This window comes from Filicampus tigris, chromosome 1, assembly GCF_054856515.1.
Source record: "Filicampus tigris isolate MCC_2025a chromosome 1, RoL_Ftig_1.0, whole genome shotgun sequence".
Lineage (NCBI taxonomy): Eukaryota > Metazoa > Chordata > Actinopteri > Syngnathiformes > Syngnathidae > Filicampus > Filicampus tigris.
The window spans coordinates 8,385,309-8,413,153 of NC_141217.1; the positions used below are offsets into that span (position 1 = coordinate 8,385,309).

The window sequence follows — 27,845 nt, forward strand, 5'->3', positions numbered from 1 at the left end:
TTGGATCCAATTCCGGGATCTTGTCTGCCAGATGCTTAAGGTGAGTGTGGTGCCTTGCAATCTCTGATGTCGGGATCTCAGATCGATCATCTGGGAGCATGTCGCACTCGATTAAGTTGGGAAGATGGATGCTGGTGTTGCCATCAAGTGACTCTATTAGGAAGGCATTGGCTTGCTGTGCCTTTGTCTCTCCTACGCCTGAGCAGGTTTTTAAAGTGTAGACCTCCCTTTATGCCTGTGTTAACGTTGAAGATCTCAAAGAATTCCGTTTTTGCCAAAGATCTATTACTTTGTTTGTCTAACACAGCATTGGCTTGCTTTCACTGCTTTGTGTTTGTGTCCGGCAGGATAGATTTTTACGAGACAGATTTTGGAGCAGGAGCGTGAGCTGTTACCTTTTCCACAGATCGCAGTGCACTTGGATATGATGGCTGAAGCGGAGGTCTCTGTTTGCTCCCCGCCATGCTCGTCTGGGGCTGCTGACTTTGCAGCTGTTGACTTTGGAGCTGCTGAGTCTGGAGCTTGAATTTTCCACGGTGCTGGTCCAGGGTGAAGTGCGGTAACATGTTGGTTGCTCTTGCGTTCATTGCATTGTACACTGGTGCCACAGTTTTTTGCTATGTGGTTGACAGAGGAACAGCACTTGAAAAATGCTTTTCTATCATCCAGGGTCTTTGCTCTGAAGCCACAGCTTGTTGTGAAATGGACACTGTTTGTCAGGGTCAAACACCGTTTTGTCGTTGGTGTCACTTGGAGCAGTTATTTGCGTTTTTCGAACAGATAATGCGTCTTGGTGCTGGACTTATTCCATCTGTCTGGTTTGGAAGAACTTGGACTATTATTAGAGAGCAAAGAAGAAAAACTTGGGTCATTGAGAGTTTTAGCTTTGTCACACACCAACTTCACAAAGACTGGGAATGGTGGGTAGGGTGCCTGATGTTGTTCTTTGTAACAGGATGCTGAAGTAATCCATTTTTCTTGGAGGCAGAAAGGGAGTTTTTGAATGATAGGAGTGATGCCCCGAGACGTATCTAGGTAGCTGTGACCAGGTAAGAAACCGTCTATACGGGCTGCAAAGTTCTGTGAGGAGATCACCTAGCTCCATCAACAAAGTCCTCCAGCTTTTTCAGTAGAGCGTCCTCTATAGCTTCGGGGGACCCATAACTGTCCTCCAGTCTTTGCCACACCCTTTTAACACCGGCTGCTGCGTCATAGATGTGTACAGCCCTTATCCGTTGTGCTTGCTCTGATGATTTAGGACCAAGCCATTTGCATAGGAGGTCTAACTACCCTCTTGGGGATAGATGGAGTCTCTCTACTGCATTCAGGAAGGATGCCTTCCAAGCCCAGTAATTTTCTGGCTTATCATCAAACATTAAGAGCCCTGAGCTAACCAGTTCCCTGTGAATGAGATATTTGGCTAAGTCTGTTGTGGCAGCGGAATATGACTCATTAACACTAACTACAGGGCGTGAAGGTGATTGTCTGGGCTGGAGATTCGGTGTGTGACTCTTAAAGTGTGGCTGAAATCTTTGATCAGTAGTAACTGGGGTTTGATACTGTGCATGAGATGCAAACGTAGTGTTTCTGAATGGGTTTTGGGCATTGGCACCATCTGCTCGACTGGTGGTGGTGTACTTTGGTGTTGGTGACACTGGTAGGTCTTGGAAGTCATAGTCACTGACCTCGCCGTACGGTGTGCTGTGTTCTTTGTCTTTGCATTGGTTGAACTCACTTCTGTTTACTCTTTGCTGACTTGCTTGAGGCGCTTGAGCAGAGTCAAACTGGACATTGGCTGGCGGAGCAGTAACTGGCTTGTGCTGAGCGACTTCCTCCTTTCTTCTTCGGAAGTAAGTGTTTCCAGTTTCCTCCTCGGCTGCTGCCTCCAGTACCTCAGCTTCAGCGTTTGCTGCAGCGGCTGCACTCTGGAGACGTAGTTTATGGAGGTTGGCGCCGAGCTCAGCTTTCTTTTTTGTAGCTTCAGCTTCGATATGGGCTTATGCTTTTAACATCTCTGCTTCTTTTTCTTCGTAAGATGCCTGTGCTTGAGCAGCTGCTGCTTTAGCACTTGCTTTGGCTGCCAGGATACTTGCACTGCACCGCTGACTGGCATGTGAGATACTACGACAGTTCGATCTCGTTTCCCACAGTTCACCAATGTTGCTGACTATAGCGTTACTTTGGTGGTGGGGGACAGCAGTGTTGTCCTCTGTGTCATCTTTTGGCATGCTGTTCATCTTGTCTTTTTACTATTCTGTCTTCACTAGTGTTTAGCAACTATCTTTACAGATAGCTACCAGCTTATCCAATTAAGACCAGGAAGCTTCTTGCTGTTTCTTGCAATCCTCGTTAAAAGCATCGGTTTGGAGACATTTAGTTTCATTATTAAGTGTGAGACGTTGATAAAAATATTTCGGGAACCCAACAAAGATGACACCTGACCACCCAGAATTGAGTGCTGCGACCCGTCGGAGATTATAACAGCCGATTTACTCCGACTTGCAACTCTCCCACCAAACTCAGAAAGAGTAAGAAAAATGACCAAATCCATTGCAGAGTACATTGCATCAGATTTGCGCCCGAATCGGTTGTGGAAGGAAGGGGCTTTCGCAGCCCCGTTGCACAGTGACGCTGTATATAAAATTCCCGCAGAGCATGTGACTTACTTCTTTCCTCGCACAAAAACCTAGAATATGCACACCTTCTGCAAGATTAACAGTTTAAAGTCTGTTATTTATTGTTACAAAATATGCTGCTTTATATTTCGAATAATAACGCTGTTCTGTTTGATGGCAATTTCTCAGGGCTTTATGTTAGTGTTAATTACACCACTCACAGTAAGCTGTGGAACGCGCTCAAACTTTTATTGCTCTTAACAGAGGAAATACACAGTACAGTACTTCTACCAGCCATATCGCTACAGCACTGCGCGCCTTTTTCTTTCTTCAGTCTCGTCCTCTTTTGTTTTTGTCCACCACTCAGGGACATTCTTGCTCTCTGGTCATTTTTCACACAATGTTCAACACTGCCCTCTGCTGTAATGCATAATTTCAAGTCCAACATAAACTACATGTGAAATAAAGGTCACCAATTGAAATATCATCCATCCATCCATTATCTAAACCGCTTTATCCTCACGAGGGTCGCGGGGGTGCTGTCTTCGGGCAGAAGGCGGGGTACACCCTGAACTGGTTGCCAGCCAACAGGTTACGCTAAATCAGATTAAGTTTAAATATGTTTTGATAATGTTTTTGTTATAGGAGAAGTTACAGACATTTGTTACAACAAATGCTGCCATTGGCACTTTTTTAAATTAGTGTTGACAAACGTAAACAAGGTTGCCTTGCTACTTTAATAAAAGTCAAAGAGTGAACTATAAATCCTTACACTTCCTTGAGTTATGCAATTGTTTTTAAAAAAAAAAGGTACCAGTGTTTTAGATTAACTATAAAATGTAAGCCAATGTAGTGATGCATCGAAATCAAATCGAATCGTAGGAATCGGATCGAATCGTGGGACTCTGAATCGGAATCGGATCGAATCGTGAGGAAGCCATAGATCACTACCCCTATTTACAGGCTTCAAGACATTGGATTAGCGATGTAGGAGCATTGGCTGGACTACAATGAACTACGGTAGCATTCGAATGTCAAAAAACATGCAAACTCAAAAAACAACACTTTCTCCACAAGAGAGCAGTACAATTCTTAAAGTTACAAAGTAATAAGTGATGTACTGCCCCTTAAAATGCAGCTGAATAGCTAATAGTTTATAGCTGAAGATGGTCAAGCATTCTGTACATAACTATTAGCTCATACATAACAATACTGTAATCTTACTTTAGTTTTGATTGCTTATGCTACAGATGATGACAAATGTTGTGTGAAGTCATTAATAGAGGCGACATTTTTAAGAAGCTACCTTTATTTGAAAACCATGCCTTCAAAGTAATTTATTTGTATACACCAGAGCTGGGCATGTGATGGACCGGTCTGTCCATCCGTCACTGAGTGGTGCAAGTTAAAGTTTAGTCGGACTCGCTGACGGACGGCCATTTAAAATTAGAACCCATAGACGGGTAGTATTTTTTCTCCCTTGGAAAAAAAGGCGAATTTTTTGTAAAATGCCCAGCTCTGGTATACACTACTCTAAAAGGTTAGGAATGTACGGCTTAATGTAGTCGTTGTTAATGATTTCAGACAACGGGTAAAAAAAAAAAAAGCACTGAAAGAGTGAACAGTTTAACAAACACAGACACACACATACATATGTTACAGTATTTGTATGTGTCGCTGGCATCAGACCCAACGCTTGTACCTCCAAATTATTACTTTTCAGGAGAGCCCAAAAATAGCAAGTTTGTTCCACCATTAGCATTGCATCGTGAATAAGACCAAGCCATAAACACTTTAGATTGGTCAATAATGTTTAAAAATAACACCCACGTGGTGTGGACTGACCAACAGTATGAATTTTTGAAAGAATATGAAATTCACCAAGATGTGACACCAACGATTACATTTAAAGTTTTATAATGCGACTTTTCAAACACATCGGAGAGAATGTTTGTTTTCCAACTTGGATTACCAGCATTTTTACATTCCTAATGTATGCTTATTGGAAACATAACAATAGTGCCTTTTCCCTCTGTGTTTCAGACTTGCGAGCACAACTGACTGACCAAATTAAGATTTTGGACTCCCAGGTAGAGGTGAAACAGCAGCAGCTCTCAGATCTTTCTGAGTTTCTCCGCCGACGTGGCGATATTGAGGCTGAATACGCACGTGCCCTTGATAAACTCACAGAGAGGTTCACACACAAGACTAAGAAGTGAGGAAGTGACATCTCATTTCACATTAGTGCATTATCAGTAATGAGCTGTTCAGTGTGAGTAAGGATGTCTTCTCTGTAGGAAGGAGCAGTGGGGTCAGTCGGTGTGTCAAGTCTGGTCTGTTTTACTGACTCAGACCCGTTTGGAAAGTCGTGAGCATTCAACTTTGGGTGACACCTGCTGTAACGCACTTACGCAGAGGTTAGCGCACAGTACAGAGGACACACACCGGCTACACAAACGGGTGAGTATGACACAGAAGTGTTTACTGATTTTTTTTTAAGATGAAAATCTTTAAAGTAAAGATGAAATAGTTTACAGTTTACTGATAAATAATGATAACATTCTAATAGTTATTATCGCCCCTTCAAATCTCAATTATCGTTAATACCATATTTTATGCGATGTGTTGTGGTTGTTGCCAATTCTAGCAACTCTTTTTCAAAAAACTAATCCTGCAACTCTTGTGGGAGACTGTCTCTCTCTCTCTCTCTCTCTCTCTCTCTCTCTCTCTCTCTATATATATATATATATATATATATATATATATATATATATATATATATATATATATATATATATATATATATATATATATATATATATATATATATATATATATATATATATATATATATATATATATATATATATATTAGGAGTGTAACGGTACACGTGGGTATATTAATACGTTTCGGTATGGCATGTTCGGTTCGGTCCACTTGCGTTCGGTTCGGTCCACTTATTAGCGCGAGCTTACGCACAGGCGCTACTGACTTTTGCACGAGGGAAAGGAGGGTAAAGGCACAAAAGAGAGAGCCGGAAAAGAGCCAGAGCTCGAAGGTCCCCCCGTACACTGCGTTCTCCTGTTTGGGGACATTCTGGTTTTCCTGTTAAAATCGCCGTTGGGGAAAGGTACGTGGATGAGACCCAACTTTCTGGTTTAATTTGCAGAAAACAACCCCCAAAAATTGGATTGTTTTGTACAAAACAACTCAAAAAGGTGGGTCAAATTGACCCAATTTGTGGATCGGTCCATTTTTTACCCCAAATTGTGTTATTTTTATCCCAACTGTTTTTAGAGTGTATGAGTTTGCTTTCAAGCTAAATTTTGATCTTAAACTATTCACAAGGCTCTAACTCTGAAATTCAGGTTGTCAATATTCAAGATTTTAAGGAATTTTGTCAACTCAAGCACGTTAAGGCCCAAGCTCTGTCAGCTTCTTCAGGGCTGAAGTCAATGACCTGCACTTCAGGGCTAATTCCCCAATTTTGGACCGATCCACTACTTGGTTCAATTTGACCCAACTTTCCGGGTTATTTTGCAGGAAACCACCCCCCAAAATTGGTTGTTTCGTACAAAACAACCCCAAAAATTGGACTGTTTTGTAAAAAGCAACTCAAGAATGTGGGTCAAATTGACCCAATTTGTGGATTGGTCCATTTTTGACCCAAAATTGTGTTATTTTTAACCCAACTTTTTTATAGCGTATATTTATACTTTGTTAAAGATTTTTGTAGAATGAATTTTGTTGTTGATGTTCGTACATACTGTATGCATCTTCATTGACTAAAATCAGTTTGAACTAAAAAATATTGTTTATCCTGTCAAATATTTGTATTTGTTTCATAATTAATGGAGTCCCATCACTATAAAATATCACTTGATAATTTGGTTTTAAAGCTGAAATAGACTCCAGCTCACAGGATAAGCTAAATTAAGAAGATGGATGGATGGATGGATGGATGGATGGATGGATGGATGGATGGATGGATGGATGGATGGATGGATGAAAGGATGGAAGGATTGATGGATGAAATCTGTAATTCTTCTTAGTTCTGTATGTGAAATGATTATGCCATTTAAAAATATGTTCAGCGTATAAAATTAAGACTAGAATTCTTCACCAGGTTGTATGTCTCTGCAAACAAAGACCAGAGGTGATGTCGCATCAAAAATGACCTTTTAGATGTCAGCGCTTCATTTTGTTGTATATTTGTGACATTTTGTGATAATCAGTGCGTTGGTTCTTTACTTAGGGCTCAATTGGCTTTTCTCTGTCCTACTTGTGTGCAGCTGGTTCAAGCCATAAGCCAATATACAAAAGAATAGATGTTCTTTCTGCCAACAGAGCAAAGAGGTTGGAATCCAGATGCAGGATGAATTGCTTAAAGTCACTACTGAGCTGCAGACGGTGAGCATTTTATATTGATGTTCTGCATATTAATAATGCAAAATAATGTCGTATACACAGGAAAGTGACAATGATCATGTGCACTGTATGTTACGCGACGCATGCCGATGAAGGCCTTGAAGACATACAATCAGTACCACACTGACTGCCTAATAGCTGAGGGCAAACTGAAGGAGGCTGAGCGGTTGGAAGAGAGACACACTGGCAAGTCTGCTGAGCTCGGACTCGGCCAATCAGGAGGACAGAGGCGAAGCTCCGTCAAGAAGATGGAGAGATTAATGGAGAAGGTAAATCACATGCGTTGCCCTCAGTATGACTGTGAATGTAAAAGCATATGTTGACATTATGTGTATTATGTTTGTATATAAATGGATGTAACAAAATGACATTATGGGCCCTATTTCCGTGCCCAGTGCTAAGCGAGGCACGGTCCAAGGGCTCGACTGGGTTTCGGTATTTTTGCGGATGCATGCAGCTTGATGCAGTTAAAAACAGGCTTTTGTGCCGTTGTGGGCGTGAAACCAGCCATCTTGATTCGCCGCCAATCGACTCTCCTCTCAATCCCTTTTGAACTGATGTGCGAGAGGCACAGTCCTTGACGTGGTTAGAGAAGAATTTGATTTTCTGGAGTCCACGCAATAGATGGAAGCACACAATGTACAGTATGTTCATAAAGAACCCAAAGCAGGCCAGCATGGGCGGATGATGTAAAGTTGGGCAGGCAGATCACAGATCTGTGAAGTAGGCTCTTGGGCTGTGCTGCACATAATAAATACATAATAAAGATGATAATAATGTATCCAGAATCTGTCTGTCTGTGCCACGATTAAATTCACCAAACCACGTTAGACTGCATGTGCCAATAGTTGGACGTGGTTCCAGCAGGTGGAATGTTTATATTTTACCACCAAATTGTCAGGTGCGCCGGGCACACACAAAGAAAACACCTTAAGTATGCCAGAACGCATGGCCCACCATAGCACAGAGTGGTCTCCCAAATTCTCAAACAAGGAAAAGGGGGTTTGGACCGGCACGAATATCAAAATCTGCCAGATTTTATGCTCGTCAACGAATATAGAGCCCTATGTGTGTTTGTGAATGGACAAGTACTTCATGTGTTTATATGAATGGAAATACATATTTGCATTTCACAGTGGCCCACATACTGTATACATGTGAATGGACGCAGATATTTGTGTGTGTATGCAGAGGCACGGCCGAGTGCAAGAGACTCAGCTCAAGTGTACTAAGGCCCGAAATGACTACCTGCTCAATCTTGCTGCAGCCAATGCAGCCATGAACAAGTACTACCTGCAGGACGTCAGCACCCTCATTGACGTAAGACACAAACATTCCTGCATCTCTCTCTCTTCACAGAATCGGTATATCATTTGTTCTTTCCATTTTTAATTGCCCCCCCCTAAAAAAATATATATATATTTTTTTCAAATTTCTTATTTTACCAAATGTGACACTCTTATTTTGTCAAATGTGACACTCTTATTTTGTCAAATTCAGTCTTGGGACCCATTTCTCTATTTCATATTTCTTATCTTAGCCTAAAATTGAATTATGAAAATTCTGTAATTCTTGCAATTATACAGTAAAAAATGAATTACACTTTTGATTGCCAATTGAAAATGGAAAGAACAAATGACACAGAGATTTCCCTCTCACACAACATCAACATTATTCATGCATTTTTTTCCTGCTCCTTGCTTCCTTCTCCTTCCCACGCTTTATGGCCGCCTGTCCCCCCGGGCAGTGTTGCGACTTGGGTTTCCATCCCTCTGTGGAGAGGGTAATGAAGTGCTACCTGGCTAGTCGGTGGCGCATCCAAAAGACGGAGGAGGCAGGGCTTAAGCAGCTGGAGGCCGCAGTAACATCGCTAGACCAGGGCGGGGACAGAGATGCACTGCTGCAGCAGCATGACTCCGCCTTCTGCCTTCCGTTTAGGTTTAACTACCACCCGCATGAGGGTGACCAGGTATAGTAAGTAGTGTTTTTGTGGAAACCAGATGAAACCTGAGAGTTGCTCTATTTTGTTGATGATTTTTATTCCAGGTGTGCGAGGTGAGTGCGGAGAGTCAGGTTAGGTATGAGATGGAGACCAGATTTCAACAACTTCAGTCTCGACTAGCTGCTGTCACTCTGGAGACAGAGGAGGTAAGATGACCTTCAGTATACCTCACTTTTCACAGGGGTTAGTGACCAATCCATGCATAGCAAAATTTCACCAATGCACACACGTCCAAAAATGTAGATCAGGGATGGGCAATTTAAATGATGGAGGCCACAGTTTTTCATCAGCGATACTGGGAGGCCACATAGGACCACACACTTCCTAACCAGATGTATGACAAAAATGCTGTTTTTAATAAGGATAAAATACATGCATAGGTGCAAAATACATAATCATTTTTGTATTTAATTTTGGATCATACATTTTTTGAAACATCTATAAAAGATCCACTATCCAAACCCACCAACAACGGTTTCGGAAGCAAACAACAAAACAACCATTTTTTTTTTTTAATGCAAAATAAAAAATAAAAAAAAGAAACATTCAAGGACAACACAAAACAACTTAACATGAAACCAACATTAAGTTCAAGAACTCCTTTTGTACTTTTTTTTCACACAAATAAAGTTATTCAAAATTTTAATACAGTATTACTGACTTACTATGTTTGCCCTGCGTATCACTCCAAACGCGCCAAAAATTATTAGGCCTACTCACGTTGTACCATATTGCAGTATAAAACCTAGTGTAAGCACAACTAAAACATCCATCCATCCATTATTGATACCGCTTCTCCTCACAAGGGTCGCGGGCGCGCTAGCCTATCCCAGCTGTCTTCGGACAGTAGGTGGGGGACTGTGGGGGGGGACGGTGGGGGTGAATTGGTTGCCAGCCAATCGCAGGGCACACAGAGACAAACATTCACACTCACAATCACACCTAGGGTCAATTTAGAGTGTCCAATCAACTTACCATGCATGTTTTTGGAATGTGGGAGGAAACCGGAGTTCCCGGAGAAAACCCACGCAGGCACGGGGAGAACGTGCAAACTCCACACAGGGAGGCCGGGGCCGGGCTTAAACCCACGACCTCTGAACTGTGAGGCGGACGTGCTAACCAGTGTATTGAATATTTTTCAGTGTTTATTAAAGAATTTGCATGCAGCCCGTGAGCCTCCAGTGGCCAATCCCTGATAAAGATAACTGCCCATAATAATAGTTTCTAAATATACCCCAAAGTATGATACCAAAACACTTCAGTATCATTTCAAATTCATCTTAAAATGACCCTGCCACCCATTTTACAGCATTTTGACTTTTTCCAGACCCATAGGATATTGTGTTCAGTGATTATATACTGTATAAAAAGTTTGATTCTGCCTTTTTCCATTGTTTTAGAAACAGCACCAGAACAAAGTTAGGTTAAACAAAATGCAGCCGTCTAGCCCAGTGGACTCACAACATGGGCTTGCTTATCTAAAATAGTGCATCGCTGTTATATACTGGGTGCTTGTGCCCCAATAAAGTTGTTACCAAGCTTGACATTTACATTGGAGCAGCATCAGACACTCCTCCACCCATCCCTGTTGAAAAAGAAAAGTTTATTAAGTATAATTAGTTTTGAAAAAGTTAGCTGACTATAGCGAAAGCAAACCATTGGCAACACCAAAGTTAGTATAAAAAATACTTTATACTATATTTTGAGTTTGTTGAGGAGAGTGAAAGTTAGTTTACTAAAGCTAAGGTCAACTGACTATAGTTAAGTTAGTTTTCTCCTCTGTATGGTAAGAAATTGAACGACAATTTTTACTGTATCTCACCCTATCTCAGGTCAGTAAAACCCTCAAAGCGACACTCACAGCCCTGCTGGACTCTATGTGTGACAGCGACTGCAACACCACCCCCGACGTGCCCAGCAGCCTAGTACATGAGCCCCCCGGAGCAGGCTCCGCCCCGAAACTTACCCTCGCCAAGCGTCGAGCAAATCAGCAGGAAACAGAGACCTACTATTTTACAGTGAGTTATAGTATGTACTGTAATCTCAGAAGTAATGTGAAAGAACAAATGTTCCATGCGGTGTTTAAGTGTTAGCATTTTACTGGACAAAATGATTACATTTTGTATCATCAACCTGATTGCATGATTTGTTTTTTAAAAAAATGCTAATGTCTTCTCTTTTTCATTTCCATAGAAAGTGAAGGAGTTTCTCACCAGTAGTTCACTGACTTTCAAGCTTCAAGCCAAACATGATCTACTACAAGATGCCATACAGAAAGGTATGCTTTGATACAGTGGAATCGCCAAATTCAGACACAAAGAGGTATTAGTGGACCAATCCTGTCACCTGTCGATTATCGATATTGCTTGAATTTAATAAACTTGTGTAGTGTATATGTGACTCTTACATTAGCAAGTCTCAGTTACATTGGTGTATGCGTGGTAAAATTAATTTGTGTATGTGATGTTTATTTAACCCTGGCATACTAAGGTTAAAATTAGTAACACCATCACTAATGTCGGGTACATTTAACCTGATATAATATCCCGATAAAATACAGTTTTCATCAATTTGCGTTTTCATCAAGTACACACTGTATGCCAAATTGGAAGTTGTCTTCTTTCATTCACCAATACAAAATATCACATAAAAACAATCGTGTGGGTGGAAATCACCCGACGTTTGTGTTTTAGGGTTAATTGTGTTGTTCATATTGAACCGAGCCGCCAGACAATTTTCTCGTTAGTTATTGCTGGTAAACTTCAATGGTGGCATCACAAAAAAAGGCAAAACACATGTAAATTAGCCAAAGAAAAAGCAAAAAGTATCAACTAACTTTTTCCGCGGTCAAGCGACTTTGGAGGTTCCACTGTACAACAGCAGCTTCTCAAAGCCTGGCCACACTTGAAATATGTGGAAAAATACATTTAAAAAGTGTTTGTTTGTTTTTGTTTTGCTCTTTCCTTTAGCTGAAGCCGTCAACACAGACCCCTCCAGGTATCTATGAAATGTAAACGTAGTGTGACTGAATGAGGTATGGAGAAGTCGAGAGAGGAGAGCAGTGAGGACAGAGTTTCAACGTCGCCTTTTTGAGCCATTCTAGATTACATAACAGGCCAATTTTTTTGGATGGGGACTGCTGAACTCAAGTGTGACTAATAGCTGCATTTAGCAAGCCTCATTACAGCCTCTTTTAATACCCACAAACAAAATGCCGTGATGCATTTTATGTACTTCCCAGAGCTCAATGTGCTTACTCGGTGCGAGTTCGCAAGTCCAGACCCGTATCCCAATTTTGCCACACACTCTTCAGCACAGATATACTCTCCTACATACAGGTAATGATCACGCAATCTCCAAATGCAAGAATGCATATTCATCTTTTTAATTTGCTTTTGTGCAATTTGGCTTTGCTTTTCTGAGGAACTGATGTGGAATATTCTGGGCCTGTGTGTTCTGTATGGTCATGCTTATGGCTTATTTATGGCGCTCTTTCCTTTCAATCCATTTCCCACTTTTATCCGGTCCCCTTTTATAAAGGGATTAAAATACACTTGAGTCTCCATTGCCTCCTCTCTCGACTCCACAACTTCACTTGTGAGCTCAAGTGCACTTTGCACCAGTTTCTAAATCTCTCTTACGCTTATTTTTTATGCACATCTTTTCCTTACCTTGCCTTTTCTCTTTCTGTTCACCGCTGTGCTTTGCGTGGTGTAGAAGAAGAAGAAGAATGTCTCGTACGCAGGTACCATACTATGTTGTTGCTTATAAGAAGCAAGAAATAAGAGGTCATTTTGTCACCCTCAAAATGCATCTGTAGCGGAGTTTTATGGTAAAAATGCTACAATGGAAATGATTTCTTTCTTTCAATATTGTACACTAGGAGTGGATTGGGTGCGTGTGATATAAAAGTGAACTTTTTTTTAGCTCAACCTTTGTTATCTTGGTATAATGACCTCGAAAATATTACTCAACAGAGCCACTAAATTAGGATTCCCAACTCCTACAGGCGAAATAGCAACATATATTTACATTATAACTCTTTGATTTCACAAGTTGAATAGTAAATTAGATCCGGGCCGCAACATCATTTTATGTGGACCGCGAATGCAAATCATGTGTGTTGACTTGACATTTCTTTGAAATTGTCTTCACTGTTAACACAACACATAAGATATTTCAAGCATTTGTTACCAATCCTTCCTTTGAAATACATTGGAAAATAGTTGATCAAACTATTAACTGGCTTCTGATTTCAAAACTAGATATCCATCAATTTGTTGTGTATAAGGCGATCATCCAATTACATGGGTTCACAGTCGTAACTCCGAGTGAAATCAGAACTATGATGTGGCCCGCGACAAAAAATACGTTTGACACCCCTGAGATACAGTATACCTAAAACATAAAATTGTGTCTGGGGGGGGGGTTGCTTCACCACAACGTTTCTCATCCTTGCTACGGCCCTGGCAGTGCCATTTATGCATGTTTTCCATCTTAGCAGCAAAAAAACAAAGCTGTCATAATTTCATGACTGACTTTCTGTAGCTTTTCAACCTTCACATTCAGTTTATTCATTTTCCAATCACGGCATATATTTATTTGCATTTTTTTCCTCCTACAAAGGCTGTTACAATATTCTTTTCTTTGTGTTCTATTTCTTCCGACTCTGAAATCCTCTTTCCTCTGCAGAGCACCGGCCAGCAGATCCCTGTGGTGGTTGAAAGCTGCATCCGCTTCATAAACCTTCACGGTGAGACAATTTGCATGACTTGCCATAAACCACGCTGGGAGAGCTTCTGCGGACTTTAAAACGAGCGGATGTAGTCATCATGATGTCAGCCCACTAACGTTCTCTACTTTTACCAGCATTAGGAGTTGGTCATATATTTTACTCCCAATGAGATCATACTTTACTGTAAAACAAAATTCTTATTGTGAACCTTAATGCGTAAGTAAGAATAAATAAATAAATAAAAGGTTCTGTGTGTGGATTTGTTTCAGGTCTCCACCATGAAGGAATATTCCGAGTTCCTGGGTCACAAAGAGAAGTTAATCTGATCAAGGATGCCTTTGAAATAGGTACATCTGGAAAAGACAGAGTAAATGTACAATATGCTCATCAAAGATTGAGTTTTACTCGGCAGCTAGTTATATGCGTGCATTTTGTTTGTTAATCATAAAATATTACGATAATGAACATGCAAAAGTCTAATAACTAGAGTGGGCAGTTGTCTTGACAAGAAAATATATTCTTCGAACTAAAAGAGAATTAAAACAACACACGTGGTGTTTAGTCTGTTTACATTATGAATCACCACATGCAGCATTGAGAAAGTTCATTTTCTTCGCGAACCAGTTCAAATTTTAAAATAAACTAGTTAAGGTCATAGTTCATAATGAATAATTCATAATCAAGTGTATGTTCCCAAAATGAACTAACTCATAGGTTGTTTTTTCTTGTTCAACATGTTGCTGTGAGTTATTACCCTCATAATTCTGGCATTTCCCCATTGTTGCCACACATTCATTCCATACTAGTAAACAGCTGCATCTTTCACTATCCATCAAAAAAATGAGGAAAAGCTTGTTGTGAATGTTGTTTTTTTCTTTATATACAGGCATATGATGAATTGAGACAAAAACATGACTAATATGACAACAGTCCTTAACTCATTCACTGCCAGACATTTTCAGACCCTCTTTTACACTAACATTTAAAAAAAATTGAAAAAAAATATAAATAAATTCCTGAGATTGAATGTCTGGACATATAAATATGTCCGTGGAAGTGAATTAGTTAATGTGCAAGTGCAAATATAATCTTAGGGAGGAAATTAGCTGTCACTGCAACTATATCCCTTAATACGCTGTGGCACATTAGTGTGCCGTGAGAGACCATAAGATGTGCCGCGGGAAATTATCCACTGTCAAATATTTTGACAAAAAATATATATTTTATAATTTAAAAAACTGTTTTTTAATGTATTTATGCAAACCACGGATAGTAACAGGAAAAACAATAAAATGTTCTTCCACTAGATGACAGAAGGTACATAATGATAGCCACTTTTTGTGAATCGAAGTCGTGTGCCGTGAGATATTTTCCGATGTGAAATATGTGCCTTGGCTCAATAAAGGTTGAGAAACACTGCTCTAACTAATCGCCCAGTCTTTAAGTGACCTTAAAATGGCGACCCACCTGCGACTTCAGAGTACTCCCAAGCCAACTGCTTCACCAGTTTTCTTCACTACAGATCGATCCCATCAGCGACATTCAAAGGGAAAATGCTAATGCTGTATGCTAGGCGCTAACAAACAAGTTTACTTACCTTTTGTCACCATTTCCATAGTAAGGTAACCACCACAGGCTTTATTTTTCCCCTCCAAGCTGCCATCATTCTTTTCATTTTGATTATGGTGGCTCTGGTTGCCAAATAAGGTGTTTATTGGCCGAAATATGACGCTTCGTTTATGTGTGTTTAGCCGGATTATCTTCTTGAGGTCTAACAAACCGAACAAAAATCAACTGTCGTTCAAAAACCGTCACAGATGTGTCTTATTAAGCGCGCTCACAAAAACGTTCATTGGGCAGAATTTGTCTACGTTCAGTTCAAGGCCCCTTTGTGGTCACAAAAAATGTGCTTTAGGTTTTTCTCTGATTCTAGATTATTAAATCTATTGTACATCATGCATACCTGTAACTCCCTGTGTAGGAGAAGACCCTCTGTCGGACAGTGAGTGTGACCTGGACTCGGTGGCCGGGGTGTTGAAGCTTTACTTCAGGGGCCTTGAGCCTCCCCTCTTCCCCTATGATAGCTACTTGGAGCTGCTGGAGTGTGTCCGTAAGACCCCTCTTTTTTCTGCACTCTGTGTTTGAAGATTCAACATTGTATAGTTATACTTATTAGCTCCTGAAATTGCTCATAATTGATTTCCACCTCCTTATCCGACATGTACTGTAGTCAGTTGTTTAGACAATTCTCAAATCTGAATGGTTGACGGAACCAACTACTATAACCGAAAGATATGTTTGAAAGGTCATGGTGATGTTACATTTAAAGGAAAAAAGTTAAAACACTATCAGACTCTTACAAAAATGATATATAATTGATAGAACTATCAATTTTAAATAACACTATATTCCCGTAATTTTATGGCATTAGTCTTGTACTTTTTAAAGACCTTATTGGCTAGTAAAAGGACCGTAGTGGCTGTACATTTCCTGATATTTAGCCAAATGGGTTGTCGACTGGTTAGCACGTCCGCCTCACAGTTCAGAGGTCGTGGGTTCGATCCCAGCCCCGGCCTGTGTGGAGTTTGCATGTTTTCTCCGGGTACTCCGGTTTCCTCCCACATTCCAAAAAACATGCTCGGTAGGTTAATTGGACACTCTAAATTGCCCCTAGGTGTGATTGTGAGTGCGGATGTTTGTCTCTGTGTGCCCTGCGATTGGCTGGCAACCAATTCAGGGTGTCCCCCGCCTACTGCCCAAAGACAGCTGGTTTAGGCTCCGGCACGCCCGCGACCCTTGTGAGGAGAAGCGGTATAGATAATGGAAGGATGGACGGGTTGGTGTCCCACCATTTCATTCTAATTTAAAAAAAAACAGTGTCTGCAACAAATTGAAGTTTATTTTGTTTGTCTGATGTTGCTTTCCTCTTCCTTCTTCTCATTTTCATTCAGAAATCGAAGGTATGGCGGAGAAAGGGGCGCAGATCAAAGCGATTGTCTCTGCCTTCCCACGACCTCTCCTCATCATAATGCGATACCTGTTCGCATTCCTCAATCAGTGAGTTAACATATCAGAGAGATTAGAAAAGATGTAGGATTTTCAACAAAAATCATCACTACTGTAAAAGTACTTTATCCAAGAGTTTTTTATTTTTCATTTTTCAGCACATGTTAGAGGTTTTGGAGATAAGGTCAGAGAGGCCAGACTGAGATGGTTTGGACATGTCCAGAGGAGAGAATATATTGGTAGAAGGATGCTGAGTTTTGAATTGCCAGGCAGGAGGCCTAGCGGAAGACCAAGGAGGAGGTTTATGGATGTAATGAGGGAGGACATGAAGGTAGTTGGTGTGAGAGAAGAGGATGCAGAGGACAGGGTTAGATGGAGGCAATTGATTCGCTGTGGCGACCCCTGAAGGGAAAAGCCGAAAGGAAAAGAAGAAGAAGAAGATCTAATAAAGCACAGTAATCTGTTTCTTAAGACCAAAGGTGAATAATAGCTGTGTCGCTGCTAGAATTTCTGCTTGCACACAGTTCATCTTGCTGGCAAATTGTCTAGTTGAAACATAACGTAGTGCTTAACTCTATGTATGATTTTCTACTCTCTTTTCACAAGACCTCATTGGCAGATTGGTTTATTTTTTCCGCCCCCTACGCTAGTGCCATTTAATTTGTGCATGTTTTCACAGCGTGACTCAGTACAGTGATGAGAACATGATGCAGCCGTACAACCTGGCCGTCTGCTTCGGTCCAAGCCTGCTGAGGGGGGTCGATTCGGATGATGCCGTTGCTCGGCAGCCGCAGGTCAATGACCTTGTCAAAACCATGATCCTCCAGCATGATGCCATATTCCCCGGCCAGTCAGAATTGCCAGGCCCTATCTATGAGAAGCACATGACCCTTGAGCAGGAATATTGGTAAGGGATGTCACAGAAATGTGATTTGATCATTGCTTGATTTTGCCATTTTTTCCTCATCTCTGTATGTGTTATGTGTGGAGTGAATGACAGAATTTATTACCCAGTTTGAGATGGTTTAAAGCATGTAAAGCAGCTCCGTTTTTTTGGCCTATCCTCCGGCTTATTGAGTGAATTTGATGCCACATCAAAGGCATTTCTTGGCAGCTTTATGCAAGCACTGTTCAATTCTTGTGACTGCTGAGAGGGAGAGTCAATCATTCACAATATCGTTATTCTGTTTTGACACTGCTAAATGTTGTACTACTTAATGTCATTGCCGTTTTCCAATAGATTTACAGTCAATCAAAGAACAAAACATGCTGCTTGTTTGGCGTGGCTGAGTTTTATATTGTTTGACTACCAAACACTTATCAGTAACAAAAGATGTGACTTTTTCTGCAATAAAATCAAACATGACACACAAACGTGAAGAAATGGAAGTGATTTTAAAGCATTTCATGAAATTCAAAGCTCTTACTAAAAATTACATTTCCACAGTTCAATTCACCACGGTATGGTTCAAACTGGTAAAACGTGACGAACGCCTCATTAGCTGTGTAAATATTTGGACATCATAAGGAGATTTTACAGGAAAATTTTACTATGAATTAAACAATTAAAATTTTTTAAAAAGAACAGCAACAGTTCCAGTGAACAAGATCTTCGGCTTTGAATATTTATTCTGTTTTAATACTGTACTGTACTGCTACCATACTGTAGCATACCACTGCGACCCAGGCCCTAGTCAATAGTACGTAGTCATACAGCCATAGCATAGAAAAATTGATACCTCTTAATAACTAACTGGCTTTCAGAACTAACATTCATAAGTTAGAAATGATAACTTGTAATAATGCAGAAAACATTCAAAAGTGTATTTAAAAAAAAAAAGGTTTTGTGCAAAGGAGGCCTGCGAGTGTGGTCGATAGTCAGAAGAGTAAAATAGCACAAGCTCACCTTTTTTGGTTGTCTGCAGTGAACCAATCACAGAGGAGGGAGATGGAGATGCTGAACATCTGCCTAGTGAGGACGGTGAGAAGAGCACACACGCAGACACAGTTACATTTAGCGATTAGACAATTATATAGCATCCCTTTTGATCCTTTTTGGAATTACATTTTAGAATATAACTGCAAATCATAAGGATTATGTGTGTGTTTTTTCACGTTTTGTGCGTACAGAGTGGGAGGCCGTGGCAATGTTCGACTATGCGGCGAGATCGCCGGCAGAGCTGTCGTTCAAGCAGGGAGAGCTCCTTATCCTTCATAGCAAGGCCTCTTCTGATTGGTGGAGGGGTGAAGCAGCAGGGGTCAAAGGTCTCATCCCACACAAGTACATCAGTGTCTTGGAAGGGTGAGCACCCTTTAGAACAAAGACCATATTATATTTTTGTTTCTTTCTCTGTTTTTCCACTTTGCAAAAACAGCAAGGCGGCAATCAGTTCGGTTTCACTGGTTTTCACTCAGTGAAAGGGAGAGAGCAAAGAAGTGAACAATCCTTGCTCTTTTATTTACCTAGAAATCTCAAACAACATGTTCCATACACTTTTTCCCAGATCAAATTCAAGTACTTTGTGTGTGCTATAAACAATGCAAATTCTGTGATGTAAGAGTGGTCGGATCAGAAATCAAAAGAAAACTCATATTTTGTCTTCTCATCTGACAGGAAATCCCATTCCATACTTAAAGTTTGTATTGTGAAAGTAGCCTTTCTTTTCTCCTCCTGCAGGTCAGAGAGAGGAAAAAGAGATGAAGGAGGAGGAGGCGGTGGTGGCAGCACTGGAAATCTGTCAGCAGATGATCCTCATACAGAGAACACTGTTCGGTATAAACACACGCACATTCACATTCTGCAATGCTTGAGAAATAATCACTCATTTGGGTCATGTAATGATTTTATCTTTTTTTTCCAACTAATGAATATTGAGTTATGAAATACAGAATTTAATACTAAATACTAATGACTCATGTATTTATTCAGTATTCCCAAGTGGAAACATACAATGTAAAATAATAAGATATTACAATTTTCGTTTTGGAGCACTGCACTGATTGAACATTCATTCATTCATTCATTCATTCATTATCCATACCGCTTATCCTCACAAGGGTCGCGGGGCGTGCTGGAGCCTAAACCAGCTGTCTTTGGGCAGTAGGCGGGGGACACCCTGAATTGGTTGCCAGCCAATCGCAGGGCACACAGAGACAAACATCCGCACACACAATCACACCTAGGGGCAATTTAGAGAGTCCAATCAATTTACCATGCATGTTTTTGGAATGTGGGAGGAAACTGGAGTTCCCAGAGAAAACCTACGCAGGCACGGGGAGAACATGCAAACTCCACACAGGGAGGCCGGAGCCGGGATCGAACCCACGACCTCTGAACTGTGAGGCGGTCGTGCTAACCAGTCGACCACCGTGCCGCCCACTTGTAAATGTGCTCAATCCAAACCAGACAGTCACAGATTAGCTAGATAAGGATGTACTAGACCAAGGGTTACCAACATGGTGCCTGTGGGCACCAAGTAGCCCTTAAGGACCACAGCTGGTTCTAAAAATAGCTTGCCAGTGATGGAACATTGTTATTTTCTGGGAATGTTGTGGAAGTAATCATTTGAAAATGTCAACACGAGCAGAGACGTATAAAAATAAAATGTTGCCTATTGATATTTACGTTTCTAAATTATTGTGAGAAATAACATGATTAGTGTCTTTCCCAAAATGAATATCATTGATTGTTAATAATAACATATGATAATGACATTATTAAAGGTAATTTGAGCACATTTGTTATTTCAGAAGTTTCTATCAAACTGGTAGTCCTTCGTATAAACTATTAGTTTCAAAAAGGTTGGTGACCTTTGCACTATATAGGTGATCACCGATAAAGTATAATGCCACATTACAATATTCTAAAGTAGAACATTTTGCTTCCCATTTTCCTTATAATTGTATTTTTAGAAGCCCGTGCCTTCACAATGGAACAATTGTCTGTTAATTTATATGTACAGTCGGGCCTATTTCGCAATTAGACGTGTGAACTTAATGTTCAACCGTTATGCATAATAACACCATCAGGTAATATTTAATGTATTCAATTTGTCAAATATTGTTCATGGACATTGTTCAGGTACAAAAACAATACAACATGGGAAATGATCACTGTGACCTATGAATAATATTTACTTGCATGTATTACTAGCTCATTATAATAAGGTAACAGAAATCCTGTAAGAACCACTACTTTTAGTTCTTACGGCATTCCCGTTACTTTTGAGCCCATCACACACTTTGTACAAGATTACAGTAGGTGAAAATGTTCAGTTTTCTCTCACCCAGAATTGTATCAGTCCGAAATGTCTTACCCTCCTTTGTGTATTTTCGACAGGATGCGAGTGAACAGCGATGGCGCTTCGTTGCCTGGGCGACAGAGAGGAAGTGATGGAAGCCCTGGTCGAAAGCCACCGGCCTCCCCGGCTGCACGCCACCTGCCAGTGTAAGACCGACTTACCACCACAAGCCTATAAAACGTATCGACAAACCAATCAAGTAATTACAAAATATGACGTGACGCAGCGGTGTTCTGAAAATAAAATTGGGGAGCACCAAGCACTTTTAAAGGGCCCATGCCACACCTTTTTTTCTAATCTTTGATGTCCTTTCGTGTTTGCAAGAAGACATTTGAGTTGAAACTGCCCTTTTTCAAGTATTGTAGCTGGTCCCTAAAGGCGTGGCAGATAAGACGACTGGATTTCTCATTAATATTCGATATGCAAATAAAATTTGCTCTGATTCTGACCTGTTTGCGGTTCTCCTTAATTTGAATATGGAAAACAACATTTAATGACGTTGCGTCTTTAATCATTCTCTCTTGTGATTGGTCCGTTATGTCACATGTTGTGATGACGCACAGTTTCCCCCGGCTCGGCCCAGCAATTTATTTGTTGCCCCAGCTCGTTGCTGCTGCGAATCAAACTAGCTTGGCAGCAGTGTGCGTGTTATGTCACGTACGTGTGTGTAAAGAAGCTACACACGCATGTACCACCTTCGCCGCCACCTTCCAGATCGTTTTCACAATACAATTAAAAGCATTGTCTAGCCATCTAGGTCCTTTTGTTGTAGCAGGCACGATATCCATTGTTGTCAGGGTTAGTCTTACCCAACTTTTTTGTCAAAATAATTGACATTGGATAATTTCCTGCGGCACACCTGATGATCTCTCACGTCACACTCATGTACCACGGCACACTGGTTGAGAATCACTGCCTTAAGGGCTCTTCTTGTGACCAGCGTCTGACACGAGGCGTGACTTGTGACCAGCGTCTGACACGAGGCGCGATCTAGATCCGCGCAGGGGCTGGCTAGACTTTGTTTTGGTATTTTTGCAGATGCATGCGGCTTGTCCCAGTTTCAAAAATGCGTCTTGCGCCATTGTTGGCGTGAACACACCGATAAGAGCTCATGAGATTTCATTGTTTATAGGACCTCAACAATGATTGCCCGAAAGGCGAATGAGAAAATAAGTCAAGCACATAGACTGTTTGAATGACAAACAATTTTTAAAAACTTTTATTCATACGCATTGTATCACTTTGAAGCTGAAAATAATGGTGTGTAGAATTTACTGAATTTTATTTCATCAAGCAGTTGCACAAAATAAAAAAATCTGGATCCAAATACATTTTTCAAGTCAAGTAGTAGTCTACTTATAAAATATATCTGGATCCAGATGCTCTTATTTCATGCAACCATTTGATGAAATGAAATTGAGTAAATTCAGCACACCATTTTTTTCCGTGCACATAGTCAGGAAACACACGTTCAAGATAACACTGTGCATGTGTTTTTGGTTCTTGAGGAAAATTTAAAGGAGAAAAATGTATTTGTGTCTCAGGTCTCAGGAGCGAAGACACACGCTGGACACTGTGAGACAGGCAGGGTTCAAACCTGTGGACAGACCTGCATTTGTTCAGGCAGAAAGGACATCGGTTGACAAGGTTCGTGGCTCAGTTCAACTGATTGCTTGTTTTCACAGTCAAATAATATACATATATATTTTTTTGTCATTTTCTTGGGCGCATGTTGGATGCATGGCAACTCATTATTTAGAGCAGCAACGCTGCGCGCAGCCTTTTTTAAACCGAGAGCTACTTCTTGGGTACTCATTAATGCAAAAGGCTACCAGTTTGATAGACACTTCAGAATAAACAAATTGCTGAAATAATATTTGATCAGCTGTTTTTATTGATTCATCACATGTGAAGACACTGATCATATTAATGATGTTCACAATACATTGGAAACATATTAAAATGAATAATTATGCAACACTCTAATTCTTGAAATCTCTTACACCATTCACATTTTCAAATGATCACTTCTACTACATTCCTAGAAAATCACAATGTCCCATCACTGATTAGCTATTTTTGGAGCAGGTCTGCGGGCTACTTACGTATGTGGTCTTGGGGGGGATACCTGGTGTCCCTGGTGTAGTTTTGTCAATGTGTAACCGTGTACTATAAAATACCTGAACTAGGCATTTAAATATCGAAAATAAAGTTTTTCTTCTGGGAGAATGGCTCGAAAAACGTTCCCCAAGCACACTCATAATCTCGGACAAAGCTCTCCTAGAAGAGTGGAAGCAGGATTTTCACTTCCAATACTTGTCATGACTGGACGTCTCAGTACTTTTGTCCATATATGCCTGTGAATATTCTCATCCGTCCAGTTCATTTGTATTGTAAGAGCATTGAATCAATCGCAGCTGAACTGTTCTGTTTGGTTTAGAAGACATTTCATCTCTCTTCCAAACAAGCAAACTCAGCCACCTTTGGCCTTCACAAGCCATCACAACCACTGTCACAACAAAATGGAATATTAATGAGGATGACCGTTGATCATGCCACTTGCTGTGCATGATCTGATAAAGCCTGCTCAGAAGAGAGGCAACCCAGACCAAAACTTCCCGAACAGTCAGTTTGTGATCGATACAGTGCCCTGAGAATTTTGTCCATTATAGATTCTGTCAGTGCAGCTGTTCTCCTTTAGGCTGTACTTAGTGCAGAACTTTAAGTAAATACAATAGAACAGTTTCTTCTTAAATGTAATGCTCCATTTCCTGTCTATGTCCCATCTTGGCCCCACCCCTCTGCCACTCGCAGGAGATGATCAGTCGCCAGATGAACTCTGTGTTCAAAGAGCTGTTGTCTCGACAGCCTCCCATGCAGCCGCCAAACCTTGCAGCCGCGGGTTCCCCTGCTCCCCCTCCTTCTTCCTCCTCCTCCTCCTCATCCTCTTCCTCTCCACTCCCTCAAGCTGCCCCCACTGCCAGAAAAGTGGGCTTTGGTATCCGAGGACGGGCCCTTTTCCGGCCAGTGGACTGACAAACCCTAAAACTGGATGGATGATTGAAAGTATAGATTTAAAGTTTGAGAATGAATATGGTGTCATGCATTCTGGGAAAATCTTGATTTATTTTTAGGATAAATGTATATATTTACATCTGTGCCATCTCATAGTGCCACATGGTGCTGTATTGCAGTATGTCTTGTGTGTTTTCAGCTGCTTTTGTTTTTCTTTTTTTCCAAATGTGTAAGTCTGGTTTTGGTCTCCCTTTTTTGGAGGATAAGGGACGTGTTCTGTCTGATATGAAGAAATAATAGGGCCATGCTGAAGAGAAAAAAAATCAAGCTTGAAATTTAATGAGGGGAAAAAACATGATATTGCATGAGTAAAATGTGTTTACGGCCTACATTGGTCAACAGATATTTACTACATTTGTTAATCAGAAATGCAGGTAAACTAGATGATTTTTTCCAGTGATTCTGAATCTGCGCTTGGTTTTCTCTAGCAGTTCATGTTTTCATCATCATCATAATCATCATTATCATCATCATAATATAACAACAATATGTAATATATTTATTTAGCAATATTTATGAATTAAAGGTTAGGTTCAGCAACAGGTGAATTTTTTTTCTGAAACGTCATAGTTGCATGGCAACATTTATTTCGCACAAGCTTTTATAGGTCAACCTTGAAAACTAAAACTGACGTGCGAGAAAATAAAGTAAAGTCGTTTTTAAAATCAGCGTCAAAAATATGTTTCGGGACACATGACGCCATCTCTGATTTAAATGTGCTGTTAGCCAGTGTTATTTAATTTATTTGTGATATTAAATACTATTAACTTTACTCTTATAAACACTATGAGCCTTTTGTCATATATTGAAAATAACAAGACTTTCGACTAGAAAATCAAAACGTTTTCTCCATATAGCAACTTTATTCACGTTTGTTTTTGTAATGTTATCTATTTCTCACAAATCACAACTTTACTCTCGAAATATCCCCCATTTAATATTACAATTTCGGTCTTGTAAGTCTTGACTATATTCTCGCAGCAGTATTTTTTCCTTTAGAGTATGGCCCTAATACTCCTTCATTGTTATTTTCAGTAATGTGAAAACAAATTGGTTGACATGCTTCATGTCAGCGAAAGACTGTCCTCTAGTGGCAAGTTTTGAAAAAGCAACTTCTGTTCATTATTGAAGGAGGAAAAAAGACAGCCAATCTGAGGCCTGTGTCAAGACTCAGAGTGCCTCTGTGTTATTTTTACATTCTAATTTTTCTTTTCATTTCAAGTCTTTTTAAAATATGTGACATATAAAGATGTTTGCATTGACATTGCTGTTTGCAGCTACAGTATGTCAATATATGAAATAGCATGCAGTGATTTGACAAAGTCGTGATGGAAAAAAACAACATTCCCTTTCATATGTGATACATGGCCGACAAGGCGAAAACTCAGGGCTTTGCAGAGTTAAGATGGGCTGACTCAGGTTTGCCTTTGAAAGAATTAAGTGGCTTTTCTTAGCTTCCTTCAAGCTGTGCAAGAGCCAAAACTGCCCTCATGTCAGGGGAGAACTCATGTAACTTCTTCTGGCTTTAACTGTGACTGACTATGGCAACAAGGTTGGGCGAACTCACTCCTAGCTACACTCTTACATACTAAAAAAATACATCTATATTGAGGCATCCACGAAACACGATCAAGAGATCAATGTTGTCTACTTTGATTCCAAACATTTGAGATGGTTTGACATGTATTGCGTCCCTCTTCTGTTGAGTTTTCATCGAAACATAAATGTTTCCTTGCTTTACAAAATGAAAGCACCCTTTTATTCAAAATCACTGTTTGATAATGTCACTAGACTGAAGTGTAAAATTACAATAAATGTGTGGCGAAAGAAACTATGATGAAAATAAAAGTTGAAGGAGTGATGAATTTTAAGGTGTTGTCAGTGTACTTAATAAAGATGTTTATACAGTTCGACTGTCCAGTATTCCAGGGTACGGTTTGCTCCCATTTCACAAGCACATCCAGTTCATCCAGCTCACCTGAGACCCTATGACAGGGGTGACCAACTCAGGTTTTTGAGGGCCCCTACCCGGCATGTTTCAGATGTTTCCCTCCTCTAACACACAAGATTCAAATCAGATCACTTGAGTCAGATGCGATGGAGGAGGGAGACATCTAAAACATGCAGGATAGTGGCCCTCGAGGCCTGAAGTTGTTGACCTGTGGCCTACGAGAACAAGCGCTATAGAAACTGGATGGCTAGGTATGAATAAAATTGAACTGAGGTGTGAAAAAATCCCTTGCGTTGTATCACACCCTAATTTCCTATGCATATCTACTTACCGGCTGGGAGTATCGTGAGTGGATTGAATTGTTTACAACTTTGTTTACAAGACTTTTCTTGAGGAAGGGGATGAGGTAGGGCTGTGGGGACGACTGCCATAGCATTTAGCGGCCAACTTCACGCAGGTCGGTAACCTGACCAGAGCCCGCCGGGAGAGGTCACAAACATATTTAAGATTGCTTCATACCGCAATGCTATTGCATTTTATTGCCAAACTTTTGCGTTATAACGCATTAAGTTTCCATATCTATTGAATTATTTAGCAATCAAATTATTGCAAAGATAACGCAAGGTTAATTTAGGAGGAAACGAAAGACTTCCACTTCCGGGTCGTCAGCGCTGGCAGAGATTTTTACGGTCTCAAGATGTCCCACACAAGGATACACTTCGCATGCAAAGCGATAAGGTTAGTTAACAAAACAAAATTGCTATCCACCTTTGTACTACGCTCAAAACATACCATCTTCCAGATTACACACACAAGACAGGCTGGACGTGTTTCTGTGTGTCACTGAAATGTCCTTTGGCATAATCCATGGTATTACATGTTGTGAACCACTAGAGGGCAGACTATGCCTGTGAAATATGTTACTGCAAGGAGCGCACATGAAGTGTTGTGCAGTCAGTTAATAAAGACAGCTCCGTGGTATCGCAGAGGAGAACAGTGGTCTTGCTTTATAAAAGAATACAACACAACACATAAGTAGGTACTTGACCCGGTCAGGGACAAATAGAGACCCACTTCGGTCCTTGCTTAGTCTGTCCTTTTAAAAACACTTCTCCTCCTCCGTCCGTCCATCCACAAAATGGGCGTCCGTCTGGGACGGAATGCTCATCTCTGCCCACAAATTCCAGATTGTTGAACAAAGCAACTGTTGAACAAAAGGCACTGGTGGCGCTAGGATTTTTCCTTGGGGGGGACATGGGTATTTTAGGGGGTCGTCACAACAAAACATTTTTTTTTTTTTACAACCCCCCAAAATTCTTCAGAAAACACAGATAAAAATTCATTATACGTTCCCTATGGGGGGCAGGGATTGTTGTTGTTGCTGTTGGATCCCCATTAGCTCTCGCAATATACAAGAGCTAATCTTGCTGGGGTGCCTACAAGTGAAAGGCAAAACAATACAAAATATGTAAGAGTAAATAAGTATATATAGTAATTATAAAATAATAATAATAACAATATAATAATCATCATCTTGACAATGATGATGATATTAATAATCATCATCATCATCATCAGAATCATTACCACAATAATAAAGTAATATAATACAAAAAAAAACTACCAAAGACCCAAATGCAATCAATGTTATCTGTACTTTAAGCATTAATTCGAATTATGCATGTGCCTCACACCACAGACCATGTAAAAAAAAAACAATACAAAATTCCT

General features: G+C 40.4%; 1 protein-coding gene across 3 annotated transcripts in view; it reads left to right on the forward strand.

The window, feature by feature from the left end:
* The window catches only part of arhgap4b (Rho GTPase activating protein 4b), a 46,346-nt gene extending 20,312 nt beyond the window's left edge, over positions 1 to 26,034 (forward strand). For 2 of the 3 annotated variants that reach the window (XM_086050344.1, XM_086050351.1), the window contains exons 3-24: positions 4,659 to 4,830; positions 4,913 to 5,075; positions 6,964 to 7,026; positions 7,140 to 7,313; positions 8,236 to 8,364; positions 8,792 to 9,013; positions 9,091 to 9,192; positions 10,879 to 11,064; positions 11,240 to 11,324; positions 12,016 to 12,043; positions 12,288 to 12,384; positions 13,739 to 13,799; positions 14,051 to 14,128; positions 15,763 to 15,891; positions 16,733 to 16,838; positions 17,467 to 17,694; positions 18,713 to 18,768; positions 18,918 to 19,089; positions 19,465 to 19,560; positions 21,127 to 21,234; positions 22,633 to 22,735; positions 23,903 to 26,034. In XM_086050344.1, the coding sequence (XP_085906470.1) occupies positions 4,659 to 4,830; positions 4,913 to 5,075; positions 6,964 to 7,026; positions 7,140 to 7,313; positions 8,236 to 8,364; positions 8,792 to 9,013; positions 9,091 to 9,192; positions 10,879 to 11,064; positions 11,240 to 11,324; positions 12,016 to 12,043; positions 12,288 to 12,384; positions 13,739 to 13,799; positions 14,051 to 14,128; positions 15,763 to 15,891; positions 16,733 to 16,838; positions 17,467 to 17,694; positions 18,713 to 18,768; positions 18,918 to 19,089; positions 19,465 to 19,560; positions 21,127 to 21,234; positions 22,633 to 22,735; positions 23,903 to 24,124 (2,780 nt within the window). In that variant the 3' untranslated portion in view covers positions 24,125 to 26,034. Of the gene's footprint in view, positions 1 to 4,658; positions 4,831 to 4,912; positions 5,076 to 6,963; positions 7,027 to 7,139; positions 7,314 to 8,235; positions 8,365 to 8,791; positions 9,014 to 9,090; positions 9,193 to 10,878; positions 11,065 to 11,239; positions 11,325 to 12,015; positions 12,044 to 12,287; positions 12,385 to 12,763; positions 12,792 to 13,738; positions 13,800 to 14,050; positions 14,129 to 15,762; positions 15,892 to 16,732; positions 16,839 to 17,466; positions 17,695 to 18,712; positions 18,769 to 18,917; positions 19,090 to 19,464; positions 19,561 to 21,126; positions 21,235 to 22,632; positions 22,736 to 23,902 lie in introns of all 3 variants that reach the window. The other variant, XM_086050361.1, reaches the window with a different exon arrangement.
* Positions 26,035 to 27,845: the final 1,811 nt, after the last annotated feature.